At 39.1% G+C, this 17370-nt stretch overlaps 1 protein-coding gene across 9 annotated transcripts in view; it reads left to right on the forward strand.

Moving 5' to 3' along the window:
- COBL (cordon-bleu WH2 repeat protein) overlaps positions 1-17370 on the forward strand; it is a 206459-nt gene that overhangs the window by 140031 nt on the left and 49058 nt on the right. For all 9 annotated transcript variants that reach the window (XM_037379292.1, XM_037379290.1, XM_037379291.1 and 6 more), the window contains one exon: positions 14342-14480. In XM_037379292.1, the coding sequence (XP_037235189.1) occupies positions 14342-14480 (139 nt within the window). The remainder of the gene's footprint in view (positions 1-14341; positions 14481-17370) is intronic.

Consider the following 17370-nt stretch of genomic DNA (forward strand, 5'->3'; position numbering starts at 1 on the left):
CCATCATTCTTCATCCTGAAAAAGTGGCATGAAGACTATGGGTAGTTCAATGACTGTTCAACCAGCCATTACAACAGCATTTGAAGCTAGTACGAAATGGGCAAACCACACAAAATGAAAGCATGTGTTTCTTCATGCAAGCAGTAATCTGTGGAACTCCTTGCCAAAGGCGCTGAAAGTTTACATGGGCTCAAGAGAAGACTGAGCAAATGTTGCAAGGATGACAAATCTGTTGCAAATTTTTGAATGCAAAGCATGAGAGGGAGTCCCTGACATGAAGATGGTTGGTGGCTGCAAAAGTATTAGGGAGAAGGTAATATTGAACATACCTTCCCTTTTCTTCTGCTGTCCTCTAGGTGCTTGCCACAGTCTGATACAGGAGCCTGAGCAGAACACTTGATCTAACCCAGTACAGCTATTTTTGGAGAATACTGAAGAGATTTGTACCTAAATGTTTGTCTCATGATCTGATACCACTCCAGGAAAGTCACTGGCAGCGTTCTCAATGACTTCACTAGGTCTCTCGTTCAAAACAGAAACACCTGTCTTCAATTGCTATTCGCAGTCATCACTGTCTTTGGTTTGTGCGCATAAGTGCAAAACTTTACGCTTGTAGAATGAGGCCATAAGTTTTGCCAGTAAAGCATATGAGCAAAGAATTTTCCAGCATGAGCCCTACAACTTTCCTGGTATACCTGTTACAACTTAGTACTGTAACTGTAGTATCTAAGAGCCCTACAGGACTCTGAAGGTCATATTTGCAGCCCCCAGTGGGCTGTATCTCAAAATACTGGGATGCAGGTATGCAACCCAAATTACAAGTAGCTGGGAGCTGTATGGATGATGTCCAGTGCGCTTCACTGACATGTGTCTTTCACTGGCAAAATAAAAAGCAGCATGAAAGACTTGATCCCATTCCATTTTAAATCTGTATCAGATCCAGGTGCATGCCAGATATCCTGTAGACAGGAACTGTTGGGACACTACTGTCTTCTGTAGTGATGGGGCTGTTTGCTTAGCAGATTATGATATTTCTACCTTTCAGGATATAGTAAAATTTATCTTTCAAGGCGTGCTGCTATCCTGGATCTTGCTCAAAGAATCAGGCAATATTTCTTTAGGAAGAGTGCATTAGAGTGGAGCTTTTTTTAATGACTTTCAGTTAATTGCCTTGTGTTGAAAAAGCCATGTACAAAGTGATGCCCTTCACAGACATGAAATTCTGTGATGATACACATTATAGAAGCATTTGTCTTTGTAAGTGGTCATAAACCTGAAAAGTTTTATCTATTTAATATTTCCACTGAAGCAGAACCTGGCTAATGCTATCCTATTGCGGAGTCCATTATCAAGATGTACTGGAACCAATTAACAGAAAGAAAAGTGAGTAGTAAAAGAGGTCTGTCGTCCTTATAATGCTCTATGCCACAGTAAATGACTAAGAAATTAGAACACAGAACAATTAATTTCCAATTTAAAACAATTAATTTCCAATTTGAAGGTGCTTTTTCCCTAAAGAGCTTTAAACATCACATTAAGTTAGCTGAATGAGAAGTATCCAGACTTACTCATGTCTGACAAAACAATGCTCAGATGACAAACATGAAACCAGCCAACAGAACATCAGATGATGTTTGCTGTGCGGTCTGGATGCTTAGTTTAGCTGAACAAATACACTCTAGTTTGGATAAATGATGCAGGCCCAAATTAAAAGAAAAGAGAAAAGTGCAGTGGTGGCTGAAGGCTGAATGCTGTCACATAAAGCATCAAATTTAGGAAGGCTGAAAAAAAGCTGCTAGTGAAAGGGAGTAACTGGTACTTCTTTTTATGAGAAAAACAGCTGTAAAAATTAATTATGGTATATGCACACTTAAATGTTAATTTTTTTTAAGTAGTTACTGAAGGCTACAGCTAGATTATACATGCACCACAGTAACTACTTCCTCAATATCTTCAGAGTATTAGTTAAGAGTATGTTATATTTTAATATTATATTACAGGATTTTCTTCTCTGTACATCTGAAGAACCCATCCTCTTTATAGCTCCTAATGCTCAACTTTGTGTTGCTGCACATTTATTTACTAGCAGTATGTGTCCCATTTTAAAAATGAAATTTCAGGAAGCACTGTAATAACTGTAGGCAACTTTTTTTTTTTTTTTCATTTTTTAGGCAACCAGCTTACTTCCCAAGAGTTTTTGTCTGCTCTCCCCCTTTTTTTTTAATTTGTATTTAATATAATTATTTTACAACTCTTTTGTCCCATAACTTTAAATAAAGTGTCCCAGTGTGATGAATTAATTGAAGGGAATCTTAGCTTCTCAGTCATGAAGTGATTAAGTGCTGTCAGTTATATTTTTTTTTTGAAGGTTGGCCAGTATGAACGAGGATGTTAGTGCAAAATTTCAGTAGAAGTTTTTAAGTTAGCCAGAAGGTGCAGCCTCCCAGAAGCACAAGGGGAAGTAAGACTGCTTTTACAATGGCCCGTTGAGAATCTGTTCCTACTCTGATAAAGTTCATGGTCAATTAATAAGTTTTGCTCCAGAAGAACTTAAAATGTTATTCTTCTTTAAAATTGTGTTGTTTTGTGAAAGGAGAATACCGCTTCTTTAGCGTGGGGAAAAAAACTGCTGCTTCATAAGAGGAGTCCACTGTGTGGCTTTATTGCATGTTTAGAAAGAATTTTTTTGCAACTTTGTCCAGAAAATAGTAGCAATGTCAGTTCAGTAGTGATTTAAATTGCTTACCTGCTTTAACTGAAGGCTGGAGTGCATGAAGTCCTGAGTGTCTCACACTTTGATTTGGATAGGCTGTTACTGCAGATGGGTGGGAGGATGTATTTGCAAAGTTTTGTAAGATTCCGCCATGGTCTGCTTTCTTCTTTTCTCTGCAAAGTAGTCCAGTCCTGCACTCTAACCTGGGTAGATACAACCACTGAATTGACATTGAAGTCATACTCACCTGGTGATTCTTAATATGTGTACAAGAACCCAAGCAAGATGAGCTTTTAGTGTCTTTATTTTACCATTTAACATACATCACATGATAATCATGCAAAAATACGACATCTGTTTGACACGAGAGCTTCTGATTTAAGATAGCGTCAATAAAATGGATCTTTTCTTTCTTTTTTTTTTTGCAAGAAAACATATTTTTGAAGCACTGAGTCTTCGAATTACATACAAGAAGAATTATTGGAATAGTCTTTTTGCCAACATCAATAGTGTTCTTGTCTTTTGCAATAATCCAGTTAGTTCTGGCTGTGAGTTCGTGGATCACCTGCCAACTGTTTCTAAACAGACTATACTACCTGCCTTGGGAATAATACCACAACTTACTATCTGGTGAGATCATGATGGTATCATTTGACCTCCACATGTGGTCTCTGTCAAGCACTTCACTGAAAACTGGCAAGACATCAGGGCTGGAACATACTGTTCTACGCAGCCCTGAATTTTGGCAGGGTTGCAACATTTGGCAGGGTTGCAGCATGGCGGCCAGTCACAAGTGGTGTACCCCAGGGCTCGGTACTGGGGCCAGTCCTTTTTAATATCTTTATCAATGATCTGGATGAGGGGATTGAGTGCACCCTCAGTAAGTTTGCAGAGAACACCAGGTTGGGCTGGAGTGTTGATCTGCTTGAGGGTAGGAAGGCTCTGCAGAGGGGTCTGAACAGGCTGGATTGATGGGCCAAGGCCAGCTGTATGATGCTCAGCAAGAAGTGCCGGGTCCTGCACTTGGGTCACAACAACCCCACGCAACGCTACAGGCTTGGGGAAGAGTGGCTGGAAAGCTGCCTGGAGGAAAAGGATCTGGAGGTGGGGGCTGGCCAAGGAGACCGACAGCACCCTGGCTTGTGTCAGAAACAGCGTGGCCAACAGGACTAGGGAAGTGATTTTCCCCCTGTAATTGGCACTGGTGAGGCTACACCTTCAATACTGCTTTCAGTTTTCCGCATTATAAGAAAGACACTGAGGTGCTGGAGTGTGTTCAGAGAAGAGCAACAAAGCTGGTGAAAGGTTTAGAGCACAAGTTCTATGAGGAGCAGCTGAGGGAATGGGGATTGTTTAGCTTGAAGAGAAGCTTCGGGGGAGACCTTATCACTGTCTACTACTACCTGAAAGGAAGTTGCAGACAGGTGGGTGTTGGTCTCTTTTCCAGGTAACAAGCAATAGAACGAGAGGAAATGGCTTCAAGTTGCACCAGGGGAGGTTTAGATTGGGTATTAGAAAAAAAAATCTTCACCAAAATGGTTGTCAAGCACTGGAACAGGCTACCCAGAGAAGTGGTTGAGACACCATCCCTGGATGGATTTAAAAGACTTGTAGATGTGGCTTTTAGCGACATGGTTTAATGATGGGCTTGGAAGTGCTAGGTTGACAGTTGGACTCGATGATCTTAAAGGACTTTTCCAACCTAAGTAATTCTATGAATCTGTGATTTAGTAAGTAAACTTCATATGGCTTGCCAGGTCACAGACAAATAGGACAGGCTCATGTCATTGTAAGCTTTAACTCTCATTAAGGAGAAAGTATGTGTCAGGTAATTATTAGGCTTTGTTGGGCAAGGTATTTAGGGGAAGTTAATAAGACAAAGATCATTTTAGGCAGTGAGGCGTCTGAAGAACTGACATTCAGTAAGCAATGAAAAATGACCCTAACACCATGCTTTAATTAGAAACAGGCTTTGTGTTGCTTTTCAGATTTTGCTTGTAACTCTACCTTTCTTAGATCCTAAACGGAAAATGTAAAAAATTATTTAATAGAAAAACTAAGTAAATATGTGCTGTGTGAATCAGGTTTAATTTAATGGCTTAATAGTATTGCATTCTGGCCAGTGTTTAGCCAAATAAGAAAGCAAGGAAAAACATCAGAAGTATAATCTAGTAAAAACTGTTCTCTGATACTTGAAGCTATTTCTTGAGTTACATTCACAGTCATCTCCCAAAAGTAATAGAATTGAGGAGAGGGGAATGCAAATCCAGTTCCTCTGATTGCATATGACTTCAGTTTTTCACCTGTTTAGAGAATGGATGGTGCAGGTTACTGGGAGAAATAGGCACCTCATTTTGTTCACAGTGTGCTCATTCAGAATATCATAGCTCAACAGACAACCCTTGAGCCCTGCTTAGCTCTACATTGCTGACACTGCCAGCTGTGCATAGCAAGCAGAGTGCCAGGGTGGCTCTCCCTAACAAGTCTTCACAGCAGAGTATGTTTGTAATTTTGGATGATAAAAGTCTTATACTTGGGGAGAGGGGTGGGACGGGTGGCTTGACGTAGAGCCATGTTAAATTATAGTCCCTAATCCTGCATGTCATTGACACTGTGGTACCACTTTGCTATTCCCCCCCTCTTCTTGGCTTCTGAAGATTGTGGAAGTGGGGGCTTCTGGCTGCCCTTCATAATTGCTGGAAGGAACTAGACTTGACTGGAAATTTGCAGGGGGCAGTGGAATGGGACGCCATGGACTAGATGATTTTTAGAGGTCCGTTCTAACCCAAACCATTCTATCATTCTATGAAATGGGAAACTATCACTTGACTTACTGCCCAAAGCAGCTTTCCCAGACATTCTATGTGCCTGCAGATGGGAAGGGCTGATACAAGGGGGGGCAAACACTGGAAGTGTATGGTATGTTTTTCTCTAAATTGAGAAGACTTCTAGGGTGATTGTCTAGGACTTAGCACTAAGCATTAGGAATTCAACTTGAGTATCTTTACAGAAGAAAATGTTAAGTGTAGAGGAAAACATAAGCTCCTGGGAGGTATGTCACCTATGGTTCTCCTTGTTCCTGGTCAAATGCTTGTGTGATTGCCTGGCACTTTCTAGGCCTACCAGATTTTAGGCTACAGTCCATGCTTTTGGCAGAAAATGGGACAAAGATGCAAAATAAATTTTGCAGATCTTCAGTTGGCTCATAACATCTCTCAGATTTTTAAGGACAGACAAGCAGACCAACAAATCAACCAGCCTGTAATCCTGGATGGGAGACTGAGGAAGAAAAGGTGATGTGTAAATCCTTAGGCCAGTGCCTTTCCCAGAGGCAGTGATTCAGGGAGAGAACACTGATCATGCCAAACTCATTGACAAAGTTGTCAGAAGAAATCCGAGCTGCAGTCCTACTATGTATTTTAAACTACTGCTAATGTTCATTTGTTCTGTTCATTGTATTTCTCTAACCAAAAAGATAAGCACAAATATGAATTGAAAATGTGAAGGTCATTTTTGCCTTTTTTATTTAACTTCTCTAGAGGAGAAATTAATCTTAGCAGTGTCTGAGGAGGTTTTGTTGTTTCCCCCCCCCCCCCCCCAAATGAAGACATAAATGAGGAGGATTACATTGTATTCACAGAAACAGAGGAAGTTCAATTCTTTGCCAAAGCAAACATCCGCAGACTTGTGTAGTCTACATGTTTCAATGCATGTGAAAATATTTGGTGTTGCAGAGTGACTTCCTTGAGTGGAAATAATATTGCAGCTAGTAATGAGATTTTGCAAAAGAAGGAAATCACAGCTATCTTAGTAATTTAACATCTCAAATTTGTTTATGGATAGTTTCCTGTCTGACACATTTAACTGAACAAGTTAAAGTGTTTAAAGAAGATTAGAGTGACATTAATTTTTAACTGCCCTTGACCATGACATTTCAGAAAGGGTGTGTTCAACAAAAACAGATGGAAAAATGAGCTTGCCCCTTCACCTTGTAGTGGCTTTCTTGTGTCAACTGATTTAGCTTTCTGTCGACAATCAGCTGAGTATTCAAGGACATCCTTGGCTTTCGTCTTCTTCATTTTATGAATAAAATAGGACAAGAGCATTGCAATTTCTGTAAAATCCACCAATGCTAAGCTTTTTGTCTGTTATTAAGATGGAGATGTTTTTGCAGTCACAGCTTGTATTTTGATAATGAATACTAAGTTTCATTACCAAACCCTGTTTAATACCAGAATTACCTCATGAGAAAAAATCAATTTGAAATTAAGCAGCATAGAAGTAGGCAAAATGATACAGTATTTTGTGGCCTCTGATTAAAATATTAATGGTAAGGGTATTTTCAGAACAGCAGTGTTGTTTGTACTGTAGTTACAAGCCAGACGTGCCACTTAACACAGCACCTGAACGCTCCCAGCAGCAAAGCAGCTCAGAAGCTGGGGCCATGAGTATGGTTGCGGTGCAGCCATCACATGGGCCAAAGACAGTACAAGGAAGCATGGTGCAGAGCTTCGAAGTCAGGAGGAAGCACTCTGGTACAGAGCAGTGTTGTGTCAGGACACAAGCATGGTTGTCCTGCTTAGGGTTAGTTGATGTTACATTGTGGACTTGAACTCATGTTGGCAGTAGCTTGGGAATCTCACACCTGAACTTGTTCCATGTGAGAGGAGTGTATCCAGAGTGACACAAGATGTTGGGTCCAGTCAGTCCAAATGTCAGTCTTTCTATCACAGCACACCTATTCGTATGGCTATGTAAAAATCTACCTTTAAGTTTCTTATTATTCATTTTATTGTCAGGTTTCCGAGATCCAACACTGAGAAATAAAGATGTACAGAACTAAAAGACAGATCCAGAGAAATTGCTTGCTAGTTTCTAAAGTGTAGTTATTTCTCTGCATTTTATCGAAGTGACAAGTTTTTGAAATAATGTCCTTTAAAACTGTTTTCCCGGATTTTTTAGTATCGATATATGTTGTTTTTGCAATATGTTGATGCATTGCATGGAATCCTAGTAAGCATTTTAAATAACCCACACAGATGCATTCTGCAATATAAGGATGCACGTTTGGGAAACATCAGACTGCTGTCTTTGAATGCTGTTTGTAACGTACTTGTGGATTAAACGTACAGTTATTAATCAAATGAAATGGAATGCTGCCCAATAAAGAAACAAGGTAGAGAGGTTCAGTGCTGAATAGACACTTTAATACAATGTAACTTAGTGGTCAGCCTCAAGAATTGATCATAAGCCCGGTTTCTTTGAGAACTCCCTGAATTTTCCTTTCTTGGTGTATGCTAGTGAAAAGCCTAGTAATGTATGACCTGTCCAGGGAATATTAGACATATAAGTAAATATTGTTTAAGACACATTAATGTTCAGTTGGGACTTCTTGTGGTTTCTAGTGCTAGGCATTGTGAAACATCTGTTGCCCTGTGAAAATGCAGAATCAGCTGGATAGAATAGCTTTTATATCATCAAGTTTGGTGGGCAGATTTATGTCTCCATTCTGCAGCTGACAGATTTATCTCTCTGATTTTCCTAGAACAGCTCCTTTTGGATCAAAATATTTTATTCTCAGCTGCTTTAAGTTATGTACAAAATTGTGGCAAAATATTTTTTTAAACTCTGAAACCATAGATCGATTTTACCAACCTACCACTTGTCTATCACACAATACTGTAAAGGTTCGGTGCAGTTATGGTTATATCAGTAGTTTAAAACTGATTAATAAAACCTGTATCTTTTCTTTTTACTTCTAGAGCTTCTTGTAAAATGGCTCTTAATTGTGTGAAGATGTCTTTAAAATTCTTTGTGCAAGGAGAAGGGTTGGGATGCTCCCAATCATAGTTTGGGGGGCTGCTGTTGTTGGTTCAGTTACAAGTTAGGTCTAAATTTTTCTGTGGGTCATATTTAAACACTCTTGTAATTTGATAGGCATTCTGACTCCACACAATACCATCACCAGCAGGTGTATCAGAATCTGGCTTGCTTAAGTCAGAGTGTGTGTCTAGTCAGTGTTGGATGATGGAAACCAGTTTGCAGTCAGGGCATGCCAGTGATTGAATCCATGTGTTCTTTTTCCAGTACTTTTTATTTCCTTCTAAAAATAATTTCTACCATCACTCAGTTTCCCTGAACTTGTATACAAATTAGACAGAACTGGTTCTATAAAACAATAAAAGATCCTGACATGTAATGTTGCGTAAAAAAGGAGGAAGTAGTAAGAAAATCTATGAGCCTTTATCCCACAGTTTATATCATATGCTATACATTTTTATATTTGTATATGCTAACCCATCATGGAACATCCATTAAAACCAATCCTTATTCCAGACACAAACCTATTGCTGCTAAAATGTGTGTATCACCTGTATCTATGATGTTTGAGGAGGAAGAAAATTGCTTTAAGGGAGATTCTGTTAAATAGTGAACCTGGAAAATTAATAGATTTTCAAGTTTCCATTTTTTCTTTTCTGTGGCAAAATGATAGCTGTGAGAGTAAAAGGAAGAATGTGTTGCCATACAACAAATGTTTCCTGTAAAGTTTATGAAGATATTGGGAAGACTGGTTTGAATGTTGATACACCATCTATGCACTTTTGTAACATCTCAATCACGTAGTGACTGCATCCACTGAGGGGTTTTCTGTTAAGGCACAGTTAGAACTGATTAGATCTGTCTGTCAGTCATTCAGGCTTTCTCCAGTAAGTGTTGGCACCAGCTCCAACACAAATACCTGCAGAGGCTCAGGGAAAACCTGTTCCAGCTAACTCAAGAAGGTGCTGTTTGCTTTGTGCAAGTCCAAGAAGGTCTTTTCATGGCAATTTCTAAGTTGTTGTTTCTTACTTGTATTCTTAGCTGTGCTTCTCAGCTGAGATCAGCTTTTTTCCAAGATCTTTCTCAGTCCTGCAGAAAGTACTTGTGCCTTGTATGTCCATTCTTCTCCCCAGACATCAGTCCTGGAAGAAGGAAGAAAACATGGCTCATTCTGCTATTCTCTGTGTCCTGATACAGTAGTCCTTGGAGAGTATCAAGCCCCCCTCAGCTATTCGATAAATGGTCAAAACGTGTTGCTTGAAAAGCAGTAGTTCCCAGAGGGCACCAACTGGCCTTCAATGTCTAGTTTAGAAGTTACATGGTATTTTTCCCTCACGTCTACAAAAATCCAGCTTCTAGTGTTAGCTTAAGGATTTTTGCCTGTCTGTATCACTATTTTGGAACACTTTGGTAGTTGTCAAGTTCTTTACTAGTCAAGATATAACTGCAGTAATTACAACATTACGATACCTTGTTATTTAACAAGGGTGTACTATGTGCACTTTCCAAGACTGCATTAAATGCGGTCCCTTTTTCTCTACCTTTTACAGCAGGAGTGTGTGGGTTGTCCTTAATAGAACAGACTTGGGAATGTGTCGCACTCTGAGTATGCTATTGGAGAGAACAGAGTGAGATTTCTTTCTTGGTCAAAGTAGGGATTCGAGACAACTGATATATATTTAGTCGGTGTCATCAAGTGGGTTGCGAGTGTTAGTAGATACTGGAGGGACAGAGGACCACAAATTAATGATACAGTTCCTGGCTTACCAAAGGAGGCTCAGTTTTGGAGCAGTAAAACTGCAGTAAATAAGGCCCAGTTTGACCTGTGAATAAAAGAAAGGTGGCGTTTGCTAGATGAATTGGCAAGTACAAACAAAGATAACACGGCTGTTAGAAAGGGTTGATAAATACAAAACCAGTGTCTGACCTGTAAGCAGAGGACAGGCAAAGCAAAGGAGTGGAGCTCACATTGGAAATTTATCTGAATTTATTTGTCTTTGAATGCTTGATGAATTTTTGGTGGTGGTGGCTTTTGTTTCCTTGGACCCCCGTTAATATTTTTCATCAATTCATACTTGGTGCAACCTAACCCAAAGAAAATACAGGATTCCTATGCATGAGGAAACTAACTCACTTTACACATCCATTCTTACAGTATCCACATACCTTTGGAAAGTAAGGTGACTGTGTCAGATGCTACTGACTGAAAATTTCAAGCACTAGCCTTGTAGGATTCTTTCCACACAATTTTGACACACAACCTCCCCATGACATTGTTGTTATGCTCTAAATATATTGTGCAATCTTCTCTGAAGCCTTCGAATTTTAATAAAGGTGTTGAGGTTTCATAGATGGAAAACACATTCAGCACATACCTCAGATATTTAGTCTGCAATATTGGTAGTATTTTTCAAATGTCATGTGAGCCATGACATGCATTTAATGGGGAAAATGTTTTTTGCATCATGTGTGGTCTTATCAATATCAGAACAGAAGTGACACTGTTTGTCAGACTTAGGCCCTTTTGGCCCACTTTATTAATCTTAAGCTTAGCTGTTTGTGTTAATTATAGTCAGGAAACACTTATTAACATCTTTAAAAATTACATATTGTGTAACAGAAGCTGTCCTAATAATTTCTTCTAGTTAAAAATGCTGCATAGGAGAAGCACAAGTGCTAAGACTAGGAAATACTCTCTTATGCTCAGAGTGTGGCTCATGTAAGAAAGGTTGGATGGAAAATTACTTCAGATGGTATCGTTAAGGCTCAATTTCTTTATAGAAGAAGCAGGCAGTCATAAGAAATTATTTTCAAATTCTATTGTTTTGGTATATACAATTGCAAGAAAGAACCAGAATGTTCTGGTTTTTCCATTTATGTTTAGCCTCATAGATTTACCAAAATCAGCATTAAAGAAGTATTTTTAACGATTTTTATGACCTGTTCGTGGACTAGACACTTCTTATATACATTGTAGTGTGGCTAGCTTTAAACAAGCTTTTCATCCTCTTTATGGTGTTTGTGAAGTATACGGCACTTAGCTGACAGAATAATAAAAGCATTCTTCTGCGTGTATTTGACCAAGCTTGAATTATTGCATTGTGCAAGAGCTATTTTCTAGCCTTTTCTTCAGGTGTAGCAGCGTGTTCATCCATATATCTATCTAATATTCCTCAGAAAATTCAGCTGAATAACAATTCATAGAGCTGAAAAAGATCGGCCGTCATCTAAGGACTCTTTCTTCTTAGTAAAGCAGTAATGTAGATTTTTTTTTTCCTTTCATTGAAGAATTTGGCTATACCAAACTAACATCCTTCAGTCATGTGGTACCTGGGGAAGGGTGATTAGATTTCCTTACTTTCTGTCTTTATTCACAAGATTTCCTAGACTTGGAAAATCACTTTTAAATCACCAGTCCACCCATTTTTTGTCCTCAAGTAAAATGACCTTTAAGGCTGAAGAGACAGGAGTGAATGTGGAAGCTGCAAAATGCCATTAAACAACCACAAAAGTCATGGTTGTGCTTGTGAAGTGTTGGCAAAGTTCAGATGCTGTCTTGTCTCTCAAATGATTCAAGTTCTCTGTGGCTACTGAACTTTGGAATCTTTGTAGCTGGATCAATACCAGTCCCCACTTGGATATTATTTTTTTTTTTGTAAGGTGTATCCAGAAGAATCAAGATGCAGTACTGAATGGTTAGATGTGTTCAGTTATTTAAAATGCAGCTCAGAAGAATGTAGGTTTTTTTCCAACTGCCTAACTGCCAGTTGCCCCAAATAGACATGGAGAAGAATGCAGCACTGGGTAGCTGTCCTCCGTGTAATTCCTCCTATGCAAAACAAAGCCTGATGGGTCTGTTCCACTCAACAGTTTCCCATGTTCAGCTCAGTATCAGACATTCTGGTTCTGTAATAACTGGGAGTTGGGCATATAACTCCCAACTTCAACATATAACTTCAACTTCAGTCAATTGCCCTCTGTTCCTAACCACTGGCAGGCAGTTTCTTCGTCAGGAGAGGTGACCCATCCTGATATGGAGCAACACCATAACTTGAGGCAAAATTTTTTCAGAAGAGCTCTAAAATTTTGCTGTATCCATTCCTCAACATTGGGCCTGGTGCTGTTCTCTGGGTATAAATAATTTTTTAAAATCCCGTGAAGCTTGGTGACCAAAACTGAAGTCTGCAAAATCACTGATTATTATTATTATTATTATTATTATTATTGCACATTTACTGTGCTTAACTTTATCTAGATTGGCCTCACTGGCTTTAGTCATGCACTGTATCCAGCGGACATTCAGTGTAAAATGCAGAAATAGTCCATGGTAGTAGGAAGTAAGGCGAGGATACCTCTCTTTCCTACCTTCCATCCCCTCCACATTTTAGAATTGTTTGCTATGAAACTGCAGCTCATCCTTGTTAATGTGCTCTATGTCCAGTGCAGTTGCTACGGAGTTTCTCCATATGCAGGATGCAGGCTCACCAAGGAGGGGTGGAGAGTGTCCAGTTGTCATGTGACACAGTGGTTAAAGCATTATTCTGAAAGATGGGACCTAAGCATTTGTGTTTATAACCTAAGACCTTCCTGAGTGCTTTAAAAAAGGAAGGCTAAATGAGGGAGGCTCTATTCATGTCCTGTTCTCAGAGTTTTCACTCAACATAGGAAAGGATGCAGATAGATGACTGCCTTTCCTCTGAACTCTGATGATGGCTTTGAGCAGTATGAAGCTACTGTTTGTTCAGTGAACTCTCCCACAACAAATGTATTTTAAGGCTTCATTAATACTCTGGATTAAAGGAAAGACTATTATTATTATTTAGGCTTTTGAAATACTAGAAAACCACTAGACGGTTCTGTATATTAGATATCTTCAGCTATGGGGAGTATCAGGACAGGCAGAGCAGAGAAGTCATGCAAGCGGAGACTGACGAATGCCAACAACACACCATGTGCGGGCGGCTCCCATTACCCTCTGCCTCAGCTAAGCCTGGTTCTGTCTAGTGTTGTCAGGACTTTTCAAATACAAAAATTCAACAGATTTTCCTACATGTTTCTGTTTTTATTATTATTAGTATTAGTATTATTTTTCCAGAAAAGGCTGAGTTCCAACAAGCTACAGAAAAAGTTATGCAACTCAGTGAAACCCACGTCAGTTGTAATAATTTTTTTCGTATTTTTAAAAGCAGTGTAAACGGTAATGAAGTCTTGGCTTCCCAGCCAGCATGTTACAAGTATTGGAAGCCGAGGCGTTACAGGAGTTTGTCTCTGAAGTTCAGTAGACAGAGTACAGTATGATCTCATATCATCACGCAAACAAACTTTCAATTCTTACTAGGCTCTCTGAAGTCCTCAAACAAGAATTTGAGAGGAAAATGAAAGAAGTGAGAGTTTACTCCCTACATGTACCGATTGGAGTATTTAACCATAATTAAAGATCTGAAAAAAACAATGGAAAAACAAGATCATGCTGTGGCTCAAACGTAACAGCACATGTAGCGTCATACTGTGTGTTGCCAAGTGTTGGGCTCTCTAGTTCTCTTTTACCAAAAACATCAAATGTCTACCAAACTGATATTTCCGCTGTGATGTTCATCTGCAGTTCTTGTCCCTTTCCTTCTTTGAGTGCAATGTTATTATACTTCTCCTGATCTGTCTTTTTAATCTCCTGTTGTCACTATAAATGCTCATTATAAATATACTATGCTGAGAAATTAGGTCATATAACAAATACATTTCTTTGTTGTTACTGATAATTTACATCAACAAAAATTATGCTTTACTGTGCCTGTTTTTCAACTTTGCCAGATTTCACAAGGAACATCCCTAAACGATTTACAGAGAAAGAAGAGGCGTGCCCCTCTTCCACCAACTGCATCTGCACCACCCACTCCTGCCATGCCAAACAGGACAGAAGAGAGGGAAGACAAGAGGAAGAGCACAATGGGTGAGAGGTGTTCTTTTCTTCTGTATAATCCTATGCATCTGCTTTCAATACTCAGTGTTCAAAGTTTCCTTGATTCTGTTATGCTGCGAATTCAGAAACATCTGTAACCTGGGGAAAAAAACACATTGCTCTGCAGAATGAAAGTCTGGAAACAAGTGCTTGTGGATTACGTCTTTTTTTTTTAAAAAAAAATTAAGCTACCATTCAGAGTACCATAGAGGAGTAAAAGGTACATAACGCTCATCAGATGATTTGAATGTTGGATATAAGCTGGATATCCACAGCCCTGTGCCTATTCTGCATCTTTAAGGTCACGGTGGTTTTGCTAGTAAATGGAAATACAGAAGTAGTAAATGGAAATGCTACTAGATGGAGGTAGGCCAGACAATACTGAATGCATCTGAAGCCATGGGGTTCTACTAGAACTGAAGTACAGTCAGGCTGGTTCAATATCTTCTCATGTTCCTAAAGCCTGAAGACATTTTCTTTTCCTGTAGTCCTCCAACAGTTTGATATGAACTGACCATATTCAATGAAGTTTTTCTTCTTAATTTAGTTTTTAATTTTATTATAAATCAATTTCTGCTGAGCCTTTAGTTAATCAGTAGCAGAAAAGAACTGGTACTCTCAAAGGAATGCCATTACATATATGGAGACAACAAAAGAAACTTCAGCTGTATGTGACACCACATTTATTCTTATACAGGAAGAGTGGAAAACGTTCTCCCAGACCTGTGTTTTTATCTGACTCCTGGCTTATTCAGATCAGTGGGATCTGTGCCCGAGTGAGGACCCCAAAATTATGCTTTTAGCAAACAAAGTGATTTTATGATGGGTGAAGATATGAGATAATAACCCCACATATTTTGAACTCATTTTTCAGTACATTAAGAGAATAATTCTTCAAGTGCCATAATGCACTCAGTGCACTTCAGTCCGTGCCTTTGACCTCATGTTTCATAAAGTGCCTAAGACATACAGATATGACATCCTGTCATACATAATTGCTTACATTACAAATGCCTCACAGTTTAGAAAGAAACCTCTTGGCTTTGGTCCAACATTTATTTTCAGTAAATGCTTCACATTTAATGCATCAGCATTTATGTAGCAGCAGGAGTCCATTATCTTGTGACATGTTCAACTCCATTGACATCTCTTATTTAAAACCTCTAACAGTAACGTTTTCGCTGTGCCATATAACACAGGAGTTTTCAGCAAATTGGCTTACCTTTAACCATTTCAGATGTCACAGTCTGTCACTCCTCATGATTTGCCCTATTGCTGGTCACTTATTGATGACATTTGGTGCTTTAACTTTTTGTAAGTATTTGTTTTATTTTGTATCGGTGCTCAAAATGTTACAGATGAAATAAAGCAGAGCAGAGCAGAGCCATTTCTAGTCTTTTCAGTAGTGTGTACGTGAGTGCTTGCTGGCCAGACTGCCCATGTAGGATTCTGTAGTATCATTTACTTTAATGGAGCCTTATTATTTTATACCGACAAAGAACTTGTCGCACAGTAGCCTTGTCTTCAGTGCTTTTCATTTTCTGCTACCTGCTTGAATCATGCGTTCATTAACACAAATGTTACAGCAAGGGAAGGTTGGTAAAACAGCCTCTCTTTGGGGCCCTTGCAAGAAAACAATGAGAAAGCACAGATGGCTCTGAAAGCAAGAGAGAAAAGCTGTGAAAAAAGCAAGACTGTAGTGAGGGGAAAAACGTGCTGCAAGAAATAGGCAGCCACATGATGGAAAAAGGATTAAAGCTCCCATGCTAGCCACATGACTCACAGCAGAAGATCCTATCAGAAATATTCTCAGAGTAGCAAATTCACTTCAGTATTCAATACTGAATCACTTAATGTGACCCCAAAGTATTGTGCCCAGTTTTCTCAAAGCAGTAAAAAGGGGTCTGCACGTTTGCCAGCATTAAATTGTCTTGAATCTCTGGAAGCTAGTGACTCCTAAATAGAAAATCGTAATAGTTTACACTTTTTTCCTCCCTCTTGGCACCACTTCCCTTCTCAGCAGCACCAAAGCATGACCCTGAGTGTGGGAATGATCAGAAGTGGATCAGACTAGAGGTCCATCTCTGCCAGCATCTGTCTTCAGCAATGACCACAGGAGATGCTGAAGGTAGGGTATGAGAGCAGAACAGGCAGGTAGTCACAGTTCCTCAATGAATTTTCAGCCTCTTAAGGACTTTCCAAACTGCAGTAGCTCTAGGTCTGTACACTTCAGACTGACATCAGCTTTTTAACATTGCAAATGCTTAATATAGTGCAAAGGTGCATGTATTTATTTAGTTATTGCACATAGTATTGATGTAAGCCCCCAGCCAAAGTTATGAGCATTTCTTTTGATAGCTTTAAACACTGTTTTGCAAAAACCAACTTAATCATCTGCTTTTCCACAATGTCCAAATAAGAAAGAAAACCTACTCAGAGAAAGAAAAGAAAAAACTGTCAAGATACCTACTTCAAAAATACTGACCTGAGGCATCTTCATCTTTCTATCAAAGAGTCAGGAAAACAGTCACATAAAGTATCCTAGAGGTCAAAAATTCAGGCAGTTGGGCGCTTAAGAAGATAACCCCCCCCCACATTTTTCACATTTTCTTACATAGCATTTTTCAATTAAATTTCTATTTTTCCTCCTTCCTTTTGTCTGCCAAAACTGGTGATTTTAACTGTTAGTAATGATGTACATGTATGTGCTGGGCTCTATTCTGGTCCCATTGCTGTTGGTTTAAGAGAGACGAAGCTTTTCCTTCTCCCTTAATTATTTGGGGGTAAATAAGAGCAGAATTGGATCCAGAGAGACTTCGGATGTAAGGGGAAATTAATGTGTGTTTCAAAAATAACAATAAACAAACCAATCATTATCTTG

The sequence above is a fragment of the Falco rusticolus genome, chromosome 3 (assembly GCF_015220075.1).
Source record: "Falco rusticolus isolate bFalRus1 chromosome 3, bFalRus1.pri, whole genome shotgun sequence".
Classification (NCBI taxonomy): Eukaryota; Metazoa; Chordata; class Aves; order Falconiformes; family Falconidae; genus Falco; species Falco rusticolus.